At 45.5% G+C, this 15,679-nt stretch overlaps 1 protein-coding gene across 1 annotated transcript in view; it reads right to left on the bottom strand.

Moving 5' to 3' along the window:
* Positions 1–10,089, bottom strand: part of LOC146073200 (adhesion G protein-coupled receptor E1-like) — a 61,318-nt gene extending 51,229 nt beyond the window's left edge. The window contains exons 1-3 of the mRNA XM_083180385.1: positions 10,073–10,089; positions 9,531–9,566; positions 2,124–2,306 (exon numbers count right to left, since the gene is read on the bottom strand). Of these exons, the coding sequence (XP_083036511.1) occupies positions 2,124–2,306; positions 9,531–9,566; positions 10,073–10,082 (229 nt within the window). The 5' untranslated portion in view covers positions 10,083–10,089. The remainder of the gene's footprint in view (positions 1–2,123; positions 2,307–9,530; positions 9,567–10,072) is intronic.
* Positions 10,090–15,679: the final 5,590 nt, after the last annotated feature.

The raw sequence follows: 15,679 nt of genomic DNA, 5'->3' as shown, positions 1-15,679 counted from the left end.
GTGAACCATTGCATGGATCAGTCCGATCCGATCCATGCGATGCCTTTCTGTGTAAAAATAGGAATAAATAAATAAATACCCTGCGCAGGGTGTGTGTGTGTGTGTGTGTGTGTGTGTGTGTGTGTGTGTGTGTGTGTGTCCAATCCGAGTATAACCAGCATGGGCACTTGAGTCGGTGTTGGGTGCAGAAATACAGGGAAAATATCTGGTCTGCGCCAGCGATGTTTACATTACTGCCTATTTAATATATATTGGTGAGCAGCTGTGCTTAAAGTGGTCCTGGAGAGGTATTGGAACTCACTTCCCCCCTATCCCCCCCTTATGTCACAGCCAGGGTGCATGCTAGGGTGTTCGGAGCCCCCCTGCAAGCTTTTAATTTATGGCCTATCCCACACACCTGTGAAAAGAATAATGTGGGCCACATAATACCACCCCTAATTCAAAATTTGACCCACAGTGCCACACACCGTAATGTCCATTATACATTATTCCACACACGGTAATGCCCATTACATATTATGCCACATAAGTGCATAAGTACCTACATGCTCATTGCTAGGGCTTTCTTGATCTTTGCCAGGAGAAGTTACTCTTTGCACTGCACTTCGTGGTAAAGGAGACAGCCGGGGCAGAGCGGTGGGAAACCCAGATGTCTCAGAAAAGGTCTATCCATCTGTAACGTGGCTATTTCAAATGAGGCACTATTTCAAATGATGCGCTCGAAGCTCGCAGCCAGGTAGCGCCTGATTGGCTGCCGGGCCAGCTAGCTCCAATTGGCTCATGAGTCGCGAGCCTGCGCATCATTTGAAATAGCAGTGCCACGGATGGATGGACCTGCTCTGAGACAGCCAGATATATATTACTGGCTAATAAATTCAGTAAATAATCATTGGTGTCATTGGTGCTAGTAATATATAGATTGCTGGCATGTGCCAGCAATCTATATATTACTGGCTTATGAATATCATTGGTGCCCAGTGGTGCCAGTAATAAATACATTGCTGGCACATGCCAGCAATGTATATATTACTGGTTTAAAAAATTAATTATTGGTGGCCAGTGGTGCTCCATGTGGAGCAGAACGGAGGGAGGTGGGGGGATCAGGGTGTAGGGGGGCGGGGCATCAGCTGCAAGCGTGGTCGGCCTGGGTAGCAGAGCATGGACCCAGGAGGATGAGCACGGGCTCTGCAGCAGCCAGACAGACGGATGAGGCAACTCTGAGCCAATCCAGCAGGGTGAGTATGGCAGGCAGGGGAGGCAGTGAGACGGTCTGCTGGGCTGAAAGTAGCTAATCTTTCAGCCCGGTGGCGCACACACACAGCGATGATGGATGAAAAACCATCCATCGTCACTAGATCTGCTGGTAAAACCAGAAGATGAACCGCCTTCCTAGCGATGATGCGGGAGCGCGCAACATTGCTAGTCAGCAATCGCTGGGGCAACACACAGCTCAAGACGGCTCTTTGTGTATGGGCCTTAAGGGTATTGCCAACACAGATTATTTTTTTTTATTTATGCATATAAAGTAACATAGTAAACCACAAGGAAAAAAAATGCCAAGAGCTTTCAATACATAAAAGACCACATAAAATAAACAAAGAATTAATATATCCCCACTCTTATTTTATGAGACTGAAAATAGATTAAAAAAAGTAGTATTTAAAAAAACAACATATTATTTCAAAATAGAACAAATGTGTCAGAGGATAAATGTTAAATTTAAGTTTAGATTTTGCAACACATATTAGGGGGGGGGGGGATTCTGGTTGTTTTTCAAAAGCAAAATCCTACTTTAATGGGCAAAACCATGTGCATTGCAGGTGGGGCAGATGTAACATGTGCAGAGAGAGTTACATTTTGGGTGGGGTGTGTTCAGACTGAAATCTAAATTGCAGTGTAAGAAAAATGCAGCCAGTATTTACCCTGCACAGAGACAAAATAACTCTGTAACTTTCTCTGCACCTGTTACATCAGCCCCACCAGCAGTGCACATGAGTTTGTCCATTAAAGTAGGAGTTTACATTCTTTTACATCTACATTTTTAAATAGAATTTCCGATGTACTGTATACAGTAATAAGAAAAAGGCCTAACACAGAGACACACTGTACATGTTGTACATTACCTACACATTTTCCTCCAGGGTAAGTGACAGTTAGTCTCTCCTTGATGTTGTAGAATTTGTCATCACAAACACAGTAGTGACCCCGATTTGAAGCTTCCTTACAGGATGAATGACTTGGGCAGATATCCAGAGACGGTGAACACTGAGTAAAGTTGGCAGCTTTTTCAGATAGGTAAATCTCTCCTATAGCATGGTGGGATAGAACATAAAGATGTCAGGAGAATATTATAATAATATTGCCCCTTGTGGTATGGTCTGCAGACCGCACATGCACAGGAGCCCAAATAAGTTGTTAGATGATCACATTGGCAATCACTCCGTACATCTCAGAAGCTGCTTTCTTTTGAAACCCCTGTCCCTGCATCCTTGGCATATTAACCGCTTCTATGATATGGCTGGAAATTTTCCGGGCTCAGTTACGCTGCCGCAGCGTGCTGTCCTGGAAAATGTCCGGGCATACTGAGATACAGTATGTAGGTGCGCGCCAGTGGTGCCTCCAGCACTGGTGTGCACCTACATACAGTACACCCCACACTCACTTGTTCCACACCCTATCACTCCCCTCCTCCACCGCCAAGTACTCCCCAGAAGTTTGGGGCCGCTCGGGAGCATTTGTGTGTTGGGGCGCCTGGACACATTTTGGGAAAAATAGGTTTTGGGTTGAGCTATTTAAAAAAATGCTTATATTGATATATAGATAGATCTGCATCCCCTGACCACACATTACTGATTAACTGTCTCTGTTGATGTATCCCATGTAGTATAGAAACATAGAATTTGACGGCAGATAAGAACCTTTTGGTCCATCTAGTCTGCCCCTTTTTTATCCTTCAGGTAATCTCAACCCTTTTTGATCCTTATTTCTTTGTATAGATCCTCTGCCTCTGTACTATCACACCCTGTATACTGTATACAGTTATATTATATTTGTAAAGTGAAAATGTTTTTCATTTAATGGACCTTTATAGGCAGTGGTGGGATTCAAATAAATTAACAACTGGTTCTATGTCCTAATGCCCATTGCACATAAATCCGCACTCCATAATGCCAATTACACATAAGTCCACGCACCGTAATGCCCATTACACATTGCGCTACACATCGTGATGCCCGTTACACATTATATAGCACACCATGATGCCCATTACATATTTGAAACGTAAGTGCTGCTTACCTAAATGCTCATTGCTAGGGGGGAATTCATGCTGGTTGCCAAGGGGGAGTGAATTGCTCATTGCCAAGAGGGAGAAAATTGCTCACTGTCAAGGGGGAGTGAAATGCTGCTGCACTGTGTAAGTAACACTGCTGCTAGCCGCAACAATGCAAAGATGGGACAGCAAGGCAGAGAGCGCTGGGCTGGCCCAGCTGAATACTAAAAGCAGGTCCGTGGCTATTGTGAACTCTCCTGTTGTACCGCAAGCCTATAGGAGCTTGCGACCTAGCAGCCACTGCCGCTCCTGAATGGTTGCCAGACTGCGAGCTCCTATTGGCTTGCAGTCCAACGGTAGCATTCAAAATGGCTGCGGACATGCTTTGTGTATACAGTCGGGCAGCCCGCAGCTCTCTGCCCAGCTGTTACAGCTTTATCTTGTGAACGGCTGTCTAAATTTTAAAGAGCAGAAAGTGCAGCGCTCCTTAGTAAATGGTTCTGCAGAACCGATAGTATATTATATTAGTATAGTATATTAGCTATTGGTTCTGCAGAACCGGTGCAAACCGGGTGAATCCTCTGCTTATAGGCCTTTAAAAGTCCACTTAAGGGAGTCTGTTTATTGTGTTGTATTCAGAAAGTCATAAGCTTTCCAACAACATCACAATGCATGAATGCAGAAATACAACGGACCCTTATGACAGCACCCTAAAGGGTTCGTCCGATTAAACCCATCTTCAAACTTAGATCGTCCTTTAAGATGATTTGGTAGTGTACAAATTCTGAAGGCAATTAGTTAAAGCAGGGGTTCCCAAACTTTTTTGAATCACGGCACCCCGAAGCATCAGAATTATTTCGCGGCACCCCTAGGCTAAAGTTTTCTCGTTGAGAAAGTTAGAAACAAATATTAAAGTTAAATAAATTGTGTTTATATCTCATCCTTAGGATCAGTTATGTGGTAATGGACAGGATTCTCTTCTGTTTGTCCCCAATTTGACTATTATATTGGACATAAATAACTTGAATTGGTCCTGGACCACCATCCCGGGGCACCCCTGCAAGTCCTCCAAGGCACCCCAGGGTGCCACGGCACACAGTTTGGAAACCACTGAGTTAAAGCATTCGTGAGTTATCATGGAACACTCACATACACAAACAAACATTGTTCAATTATACTTATGTAGATTAAAAATTGTCGAGCATCAAATATTCTCTGTAAAGCACTGCGGAATATATGTGCACTATATAAATAACTGGTGGGAATAATAATAATAATAATAATAATAATAATAATAATAATAATAATAATAATAATAATTCAATAACAAATTTGATAGTAATATCTACATTTGTTAAAATAATTCAAATAGGTTACTTATACATGTTATATTGGACAATTTCGCCATCTTGTGGCCAATGGTAGAAATTACACCTTAATATAAATCACAATTTTAATGGCCCATTTATTTATTTATTTACAGTTTCTTATATAGCGCAGCAGATTCCGTTTATCATTTAATATTTGTCGCTAAATCCTCCAAAATGGATTAGCCGCAAATATTAAGTATCACCTGAATGTAGCGTGGAGGTACCGCAGCAGGAATCTAGAATCACTGCTGTGATCCCTCCTGCACGGCCGCCAGCCGCATCCTCCATAGTTTACTATGGGGGATGCAAAGCTGGCCAATGTATCAACACCGGGCACACCGGGCAGCATCACTTCGGGTCCCTGGGCACTGTCATTCTGAGATGGCAGAAGGCCATTGTAGCATATGGGCTACAGACCCCACTACCACCAGGGCCAGTGGAGGAACTCCTGACCTGCAAGCTGCCTGAAAACCTGTGGACTGTGGGCACCCATTTGCGCCCCCCCCCCCCCCCATGTCCCATTTGCCCCCCCCCCCCCCCAGTAAACATTGTGAGTGTCTGAGACATATTTAAATTATTCCAACAAATATTGATATTACTGTCATATTTTTTATTGATTAATGACAATATTTAAGAGTGAATACTTTATATACTGTACTGTATATATGGATAATACAGACGGTAGTGGGGAAATTATGCAACTAATTATAGTGATGCAGCCAGCTAATTCCTAAAGAGGTACACCACCGCTGGGTACAAATGCAACAAGATGAATGAATAGCTCTGGCGCAAAACCATAAAAAAAAAAAAATTCAACAAATGTGCATAGTATTCTTTATTTCCAAATACAATAATAAAAACAGGTGATATACTTGGTATCAGGACCATAGACCAAATTCATGCAGTCAAAACCGGGTAATAAACAATTAAACCTCACCCTGGGTGTGGGCTGCGGTGGGCTATGCTTGCGTCCAAGTCTGCGGCACCACCGCAGAGGGCTTAGGGCGTCTGGTTCCCGGTCACAAAGTGCTGGTGCATGAAAAGTGCTGAGTCCATAAAGTGCATCAGTGTCCAATAGCAACGCGTTTCGGAGAGGTCCACTCTCCTTCCTCAGCAGCATGTAGGCAGACTTGTAGGCAGATGGGGCTGTGAAGTGTGGGGCTGTGAAGTACCCCTTTCACACCAGCCTAAATTTCCGGGTTTAGTCTGGGAACAACCCGGTACTAGCCTCGTGATTGTGACAGCTAATCCTTTACATATAATTTTATACTAGGTGATTATCGTACCCGTCGTAAGGGGCTGCGCCCCCTTAATTTGTGAACATTTGTATATGAGAAATATGGTTAGAATTGTATGAAAGATGCCCTGCATTGCAACTTGAGTTATAGGTAAAATGTGTTAAATAGAGAGCATATGATTTGGAAGGGGGTGTGTATTGTTTTGTTTAATTAAAAAGCGGTTGTTTAGGTGTGTGTGTGCAATAGTATAGTAGGGTGTTTTTGGGTAAGCGGCTCCCCACTGGCGGAGGTCACGACACAGGAAAACAGGAGGCTGGGTAGTGATAGGGGTGTGTGGGCATACGGGGGACCAAAGAGGAGGGTGGGGGACACTGTGCAGCTTCTGTCAGTGGGTGAGGGTCCAGCGTGGCAGTACAGGAGTACAGGACGGTGGCCCTGAGTCAGTGTCACCTCCTACTGAGTGGGAGTTAGGGTGCATGAGAGTAGGAGGCTGGGCTATGAGCTGCTTACATATTGTTCCCGGGCGGGGCGGTGCTGCTACTGCCGGGGGGTGAGAGAGTGGGCACTTATGTGTCAGATGTGTAATGGGCATTACGGTTTGTTATATAGTATGTAATGGGTACCATTCGCTAAAATGTGCAATGGGCATTACGGTGTATGGTATAATGATAGACCGCGCCCCTTTTCGCCGCGAAAGAGCCCTGTCTACTACTAATCGGGGGGGGGGGGGGGGCACTCCGGCCTCAATCAGGACATTTCTATTTCACAGTTATGATAGTGTCAGGGTCACGCACACATTGGAAAAATAATTTGACGGTGAGTGAATTGCTTATGGATTTGCAGCTAGCCGCCAATTGGTGATATATTTGCAAACCATTTGGTTTTCACTCTTTGAAGATGGAGGCTATCTGATCTCACGGCTCTGCAAAATTGTCCATCAACGAACAGGTCGGAATAACCCTCTATGGACGACGGAACTTATGGTGCCCACTTACGGTGCTATTTGTACTAGATGTGTTCTGCACTAGATCGCATCGCATCCAGATCAAATAGCGTGATGTGTTGCGATCTAGTACAGGAAGTATGGGCTGCACATACTTTATGATATATATAACGATATGCGATGCGGTTTAATGTGATATACAAAACGCATGCCATACTCGCACTACCAGAGCCTGAATCAGACCTGTTAGCGGCTATGTTATTTTAGATCTAAAATGTCTAGGTCTACAGTCGTAAGGACGACCACTATAGATCGACAGTCAAAAGGTCGACATGAAGAGAGGTCGACATGCATTTTTCATGTTTTTGATGGTGTCTTTGTCGACATGGACACGTCTAAGTGTACTGCCTTGCTAAGCTCACCATGCTTTGGGCACGGTACCTTGCTGCGCTCGGCACACTATGCTGTAGTGGATGGTAGGGCATGAAATACTGCCCGTCAGCGCATTTCAGCTCATTTTTTTTTTAAACTCATGTCGACATGAAAAAGCTGATGTCAACCTTTTGAGTCTGTCAACCTTTTGACCCTGTAGTGGTCGGCCTTATGATTGTAGACCTAGAGTCAATCTATCATGGGTCCAGATACCACTGTTAGCAAGGCTGCAATATTTGTAGATGGACAAAATCATGCTGCACTGCAGGTGGGACAGATGTAACAGGTGCAGAAAGAGCTAAGATCCATACACACTGGGCGACTATGCCCAGCGTGTATGGACAGAGATGGTCGAGTTCATCACTGCGGTCAAAGCCGCTCAGTGCATACACACTGAGCGGCTTTCCCCTTGCCTGGCGCCGATGTAGGGGGGGAGGACAGTGTTGCATAGCAAAGAGTTATGCAAAGCCGTCCTCAAAGCTGCTCATCTGCTGGTAATACAAGCAGATGAACGGCTTTCCCGGTGATGATGCAGGAGCGCGCAGCAGCGCTCACCGCTCATCGCCGGGGCATACACACTGGGCGGCTTTGAGCTGAAAGCTGCTCAAACATGCTGTTTTGAGCAACTTTCAGCTCAAAGTCGCCCAGTGTGTATTGGTCTTTAGATTTGGGTTGGGTGTGTTGAAAACTGAAATGTAAATTGCAGTGTAAGAATAAAGCAGCCAATATTCATTTGGTTTGCTACAACTGAACGTGGTAATGTCATCATAATGTCTGATAAATGTATACAATTAAGAGAAGATGAGCGCTAAAAGGATTGTGGGGATTATTCTGGTTCACTCCTTCTGGCAAATTCCTTCTTAAATGGACAAAACCATGTGCAATGCAGGTGGGAAAGATGCAAAATGTGAAGAGATAATTAGATTTGGGTGTTATATTGTTTCTGTGCAGGGTAAATACTGACTGCTTTATTTCTACCCTGCAATATAGATCTCACTTTGTAGTAAAACCCCATCTAATTCTCTCTGCACAAGTTACATCTGCCCCACCTGCAGTGCACATGTTTTTGTCCATTTGAGAAGGAATTTGCCAGGAGTGAGGTAGAATAACCCCCTAAGTGACTGGTGACAAATGCTAAATAAAGTAAAAATAGAAAGCAGATATCTGCTTTCTATTTTAATTTTATGTTGCATTTGTCACCATTCATCACTTAATCCTTTTAGCGCTCATCTTCTCTCTTTTAATTGACCTGATTACATTGAGCAGCTTTACTTACAAGCGCAGTGTATAACATAGAGTCTGGTGTTCAGTGATCCTGTAAGAACTGTGGGCTTCCTGCTGCTGTGTGACCCCCGGTGCAGAAAAGGAATGCTGCAAAGTGGCAGGTCAGGCAGTGGCGTAGCTACACTGCGGCAGCCACCGCAGTGGCTTGGGGGAGCCAGCGCCGCCATGGTCTGTGGAGCGCAACCAGTGCAGCTTTGCAGGCAATACTTATGGAGCCGGGCCGGAAGCATGCGGCTGCGTGCATCCAACAGCGGCAGACTGAGGGGCAGATTTATTAAGCTCGGTGAAGTGATAAACTGTCTGGTTTTTATCACCGGCCAATCAGCTCCTACCTGTCATATTTCAGATCAAGCCTGTAACTTCACAGGTAGGAGCTGATTGGCCGGTGATAAAAACCAGACAGTTTATATATAAAAATATAAAATCAAACTTCAGCCTGGGCAATGAATATGTTAAAATGGGGGGGGGGGGGGGGGGGGGGGATGATGCCTCCGTCCGGCGGGGGAGGGGGGGGGGCACAGACCTTTTTGTCCAGGGCCCCAATACACCTTAATCCGGCCCTGGGGTAACAACCTCCTCCACACAGAGGACAGGATACAGCGTCACATGCAGTGCCTGTGGAGCCGGGCCAGAAGAGTGCGGCTGCGCGCATCCAACACTGGCAGACAGAGTTCCATACTAACAGACCAGCCTCTGACAGAGTAATAGTGAACTAATTGGACATCGCTCCTCACCAGGAGGGAGCAGGGGGGGGGGGGGTGTTTGCTGGGGGGCGCAAAATTTCAAGCTACGCCACTGAGCTCAGGTCATTGCAGGGACGAAGCATTGTTTCAAGTTCTGTCCATTCATGCGATAATTAATACATCAGTGCGATATAATCAATTATAACATTGCGAGTTGGGCCGATAATGATAAATCAGCCCCCAAGTACCATGTAACACCTTCACAGCCATGCACCATAATATAAATATTATTATTTCCCAGTAACTCACCTTTCACCATACAGAAGCCAGCTGAGACATAGAGACCTGAGGACAACGGAAATAATATGTTCAAAATAGTCATATAACAGCTGTATATTTCCTGGATATTGGCAGGGTACCCACCAATAACCATCCCAGGGGCGTAATTAGATATCAGAAGGCCCCATATGCAAAAGTTTGTAAGGGCTCCCCCATTTACCAACTGATGGTGATAAATGTATGTAAATCATATTATTTAGACAGTAGAGATGGGCCCACCTCAGCTCTGGGCCCCATAGTAGCTGCACCCCCTGCACCTATTGTAGTTACACCCTTGAACCATCCCACATCCTGTGGTCACAGCATACTTGCCTACCCTCCTGGAAGCAGCGGGATGCTAATAAATTTTAAGGTACAGTAGTTCCCTTGAGCCCCATAAATTAGGTGATATTCCTGCATCCTGTGCTACATAACTGTTAAATATTTAATATTATTGATAATACAGTAGTTATAGTATTTCACAACTTGATTGTCCTCAGTTTCTGGATCCCCCAATATCGCAGGACACTCACCATAAAGCATCCATCCTCCTGAGTTCAGCATTGTGCTTTGGGTCACTCACCACACAGGCAATGAATTTATATGGTAAAAGGAGAAGTGCTTTCTACATCTTTTGATAACATCACTGATGACATCTCAGTTCCTCCCAAATATACAACATGTGCACTAAAGCAGAATGAAATACATGTGTTTCTTCCCAAGTGAAGATTGCTACAGTGATACAATTTTAGGTTGAAAAATACTGATCAGTGGTGCAAGTGTGGGAAAATAGAGATAATTATATATAAAAAAGCAATTTTCTCTGTGAAAGAATAAATTGTGTATAAATCATAGGCATGGGTGCCAAGAGGGGGAGGGGTACTAATTACCTAGGACCAGGTCTGATGCAGGGGCCCAGTGGGGCCCTGGTCCTTCGCCCATTACCTGCAAGCAGGAGCTGCAGCAGCTCTTCTCCTGAACCTTGCACATGCTGGGGTGCAGTGTTGCCAGGAAGGTACTGAAAAATACTATTCTTTCTGTATTTTATGTGTGCATGGACACACCTCCTGTCATAAGGCCACGCCCCCAGAGGAATATCTGGGCCCAGCCAGGCTCTCTTCTCTCCTGACCATAGGGTCACCATTGTCTAGGTCTACACAGTCAATGAGTCGACACCAAAAGGTTAACATGCAAAAAAGGTTGACACATGAAAAGGTTGGCATGAGTTTTTCATGTCTTTTTTTTTGTGAACGTTGAAACCTGAGCACATGGACCCCCAATGTAGGGTACCATGTACCCTTACATGACTCACCTCACACTCCATGCTTCGGGCAAGGTGCCTCCCTCCTCTGTTGCTGTGCTTGTAACATGGTACTGTTCCCAATCCTGGTCCATGTGGATGGTAAAATAAATAAATAAATAAATATATATATATATATATATATAATTATAATTTTTTTAATAAACTGGCAGCCATTAAAATTGTGGCGCCATCTGGTGAGCCAATCAGAGTACTGACAGCCATTCTAATTGGCTGTTGGGCTGCAAACTCTGATTAGCTCACGAGTCGGTGTTATATTTTAAAGGGCCACCGGGCCAGCATCCGGAGTTGTAGGAGAGTCCTGTGCTCCTCTAGAAGCATTCCGGGAGCAGTGGGCTTCAGTGAGAATCTCAGCGGAAGGGGCGGGGAGCCTGCGCTTCACTCTTTTTTGTGTGTGTGTGTGGGGGGGGGGGGGGGGGGAGGCTGTCTATTTTGTCAATATTTCTAGTGGCAGCCCTGACCTGGATGCTTACACACACAAATGTCATTTTGATGCAATGATAATGAGTGCCAGCACTAGCTAGTGCCATCTGAATGACCCCTCAATCACTTAAATTATTATTTATATTTTTATCACAAAAACATCATCAGATTTTTTTTTTTCGTTAAAACTATGAATTTCATTAGTAACAACAATTCTAAAGCATAATTTAATATTGTTTGAGATAGAAATGCATCAAGGGGTGTCTAATATCACCCAGGGGACGTGTGAGGTAACAGAGACTGTTACATCACAGCTGGGATGCCGGATGAGCAGTAGGAAGTTTGAGATGGTGGAGGAGGGCAGAGATACTGACTGTGGTCACAACAATGCACCAGTGGTTGATCTATTAGAGTTGCTGCTATAGTACAGAGGGAGCCCCTCTCTTCCTTGCCCGACTCTCGCCAGACCATCCCCGCTGGCAAGAGTCCCGGTCTCTCGGCGACTGGGCAGAGGGCCCCTGCCCGTCTCCGCTTCAGGGAGAAGGGCAGGGTTGGGGGGGGGGGGGGGGGTCGGGGCAGCAATGGGGACTGTGGCAATGGGAGCATGAGCTCTATCTGTATATGTCATTGCATCAATCTTCTCTTATTATTACATTGACTGACATTTCCATAGAGGGCAGTATTCAATGAGAAAAATTCTCTGTGTTTTATGGAGAATTTTTGCTTTTTTCGCCTTGGACGGAGCATTTTGCTCTCCAAAAGTGAACCACCCTATTCAATGTGAAATATTCGCCGTCTTTCTAAGTGATTTTCGCCGTCTCTCTCCGTGTAGAAATTCTCCATCTTTTGATGGAGAGCTGGAATGTGAACTTTTGGTACTTATGTAGTATCTGGGCTGCCGATTTTTTGATTGTATGCCTTAAGTTAAGGCATACAATCAGATGCGATGCGATGCGATGCGATATCGCATCGCATCGCATACGATGCGATGCGATGCGATGACCCGATTTTTCCATAGGATTCAATGTTAAAATGGACTGAGTCCATTTTAACATGGAATTCAATGGGAAAAAGGGGTCCTTTTCATACCCCTACTATCCAAGTGGGCATGGAGTTGGATATAAACCTGTGGCGAGCGTAGCGAGCCACCGAGCCCGAAGCGTGGCGAGCGAAGCGAGCCCCGCGAGGGGACGGTATTCTGCGTCCCCTCGCGGGGCTCGCTACGCTCGCCACGCTTCGGGCTCGGTGGCTCGCTACGCTCGCCACAGGTTTATATCCAACTCCATGCCCACTTGGATAGTAGGGGTATGAAAAGGACCCCTTTTTCCCATTGAATTCCATGTTAAAATGGACTCAGTCCATTTTAACATTGAATCCTATGGAAAAATCGGGTCCATCGCATCGCATCGCATCGCATCGCATGCGATATGGTCGGGTGCGATGCGATGGACCCGATTTCAAAATCGGCAGCCCAGTTACTACATAAGTACCGAACTTTTAAACTAAAAGGTTTTTTTTTTTTATTTTGGTGTCAAAAAATCAGGTTTTTTTTTTCTGTGAAGGGGCATGTTATTTTTATTCATGTGCTTATAGCAGCAGGGGGCCGGAGCGCTCGAGCCGCTCATTAGATATTCATATATTCACTGCACCCGATCGTTAATATGCACGATCGGGTGCAGTGAATACTGGGTCCCCCGCTGGCTATAGGGGGGGCAGCCTGTGCTGCCTGGGTCCCGGGGAGCCCCCTCCCCTCCACATATGTTCTGGGGCATCCAGGGAGACTTTAATCTCCCTGGATGCCACCGTCCCACGGCTCCCTGTCAGCTCCCTGCCGCGAACGCTCGTCCGCTGCAGGGGTTAAGACTCGCCGCGAGTGGCGGCGAGTCTTAAATACATTGAATAGTGGGAGCAGGAGGCTCCGGAACACGGAGAGTGCATGGCGAGAGAAAAAATCTCTCGCCATGCACAGAGAATTTTTTTCATTGAATACTGCCCATAGACTGCACCATGTAGGTGTGTGTGTGTGTGTGTGCGTGGGCATGGGCATGGCAGGGAGGTTGGGGTCTTGGTACAAGGGAATATACCAAAAAACATTATTATTTTTATACATGACTGTTTTCCTAAGATGTCATTCATAAAAAAATAAAAAAAATAAAAAAAGATATGTTTCGGTTGAGAACATAATGTTGCATAAGTTCATCACAATCGCCTGAAAGCAAGTAAAAAAAAAAAAAAAAGGTAAATGTATATGGTGTGTGTGAATATAAAACTCACATGACTTACATTCTACAGGGACCAGAGCATGCAGTGAAATGCAGGGCTCCAGTTACGCTGTGTAATAACCGCTGGTGGGTCAGTGTCACACTTAAAGAATGTAGCCTCTGCAGAATGCATAATCAGCTGTCACCAGCAAGTCCTATTTCACAGTCCTTCAGTATTGGCTGAGGGGTAACAGATGTGACCCAACCTGTCCCCTACTGCAGGTGTTAGAGCCAATTAACAATGCAACAGCAGCAGCAGGTCCGCCACAAAGCTCTGCTGTAAGAACAGAGGTCACACAATTGTTCCCCCTATGTAACACTGTGCAATGCATCACAATGCGTGCAATGCGACATGCATCGCACAGTACAAAAAGTATGTGCTGCACCTACTTTTTGTACTGCCGGCGTAACGCATCGCACGCAAATCGCATGCGTTGCGATGCAATCTACCCGTTAACGTGTGGCATTGCTATCGCAGCGTGTATGGGGACCTTTACACCCCTGGATCCCAACAGTCGCCCAGCCAGTTATAAACTGGCTAGATCCGTACGGGACAGGAAGTGTGAGATAGTAGACGGGTACTATGCAGCTAAGATCTCTCATCCTAACACTATGTTTATATTTGCTTCTATCCCAGCTGTGTCACCCCATACCTTTAGAATGTAAGCTCTAACAAGCAGGGCCCTCTCTCCTCATGTGCTTTTCTTAGACTATGGGGGGTATTCAATGTCAGGGGAACGGCTATCGAGCAAGCTCGACAGTCGTGCCCCTGTCCCGTTCTCGTTTTGCTCGCCTGGAGCTTGGCAGTCGGGATTCAATGTCCCGGCCGCCGATCGGCAAGAAGGGGGCGTGGCCGCGAGTTGATGATGAAAATAGACGAGCTCCGGCCAAGAGCTCGCCTATTCCCGGCTTTTTTCAGCAGAACGAGCCTGACAGCTTGTGCTGTCAGGCTCGTTCTGCGCAAAACCCCTGTTCAATGCTGTCAGGGAAGACAGCATTGAATAGGGCCCCGCAGCCATCTCCCCCATCGGGAGATGGCTGCGGGTGCACGACAAAGATTGAATACTCCCCTATATCTCTGCCACCGTTATAATTGTATGTGTCCTTTGTTGCAATGGTCTTTTTTTAAATAAAAAAGACCGTTGCAACAGTGGACACTGATACAATTATAACGGTACTTGTCCTAATTTGCATTTGTACTGTAAATCGCAATCTTTCTTGTATTGTTATTTGCTCATCTCTGTATTGTCAGGCACTGCGGAACCCTTGTGGCGCCATAAAAATAAATGATAATAATAATACTAATTGATTTATTTATTATTTATTTACAGTTTATTATATAGCGCAGCAGATTCTGTTGCGCTTTACAAAAAGTAGTCAGTGATAAAACAAACTGGGTAACAACAGACAGACTTGGAGGGCCCTGCTGCAAGCTTACATTCTATAGGGATATAGGAGGGAAACACAAGGACAGGCACCAGTAATAGCATAGCAGTCCCACCAAGTTGCAAGTCCAAAAGGGAAGCTGGTACTTATGTATTATCTGGACTCCCATGTTAAATGCACCCCATTTTTTCATACCCCTACTATCCAACTACGCACGGAGTTGATTTTATATAGTGTGGCGAGCGCAGCGAGCCACCGTGCCCGAAGCGTGGCGAGCGCAGCGAGCCCCGCGAGGGGACACGGTCTCATAAGAAAACCGGGAGTCCAGATATTCCATAAGTACCGGGAAGCTATATAATACAGAAGTGCCTCAGAGGGTTATGCGTATGGAACTTAAATATGATAGGCTTGCCTGAAGAGGTGAGTTTTCAGGGAACACTTGAAAGTTTGGAGGCTAGTAGAGAGTCTTATTGTGCGTGGAAGGGCATTCCATAGGATGGGAGCAGCCCAACGAAAGTCCTGTAATAGTGAATGGGAGCTGGTGATCCGTGCAGAGGAGAGTCGCAGATCTTGTGCAGAGCGGAGTGGTCGAGATGAGAGATATTTTGTGATGAGAGATATAAGCTGGTGCAGAATGGTTAATAGCTTTATATGCTAGTAGAAGTGTTTTACATTGAATACGGTAAGATATAACATATATAACCAATGGAGGGACTGGCAGAGCGGATCAGCAGACGATGAGCATCTTG

Source organism: Crinia signifera, chromosome 4 (assembly GCF_055691185.1).
Source record: "Crinia signifera chromosome 4, ASM5569118v1, whole genome shotgun sequence".
Taxonomy (NCBI): Eukaryota; Metazoa; Chordata; class Amphibia; order Anura; family Myobatrachidae; genus Crinia; species Crinia signifera.
The sequence above is the reverse complement of the archived record's forward strand: the minus strand, read 5'-3'. Positions and strand labels throughout refer to the sequence as shown.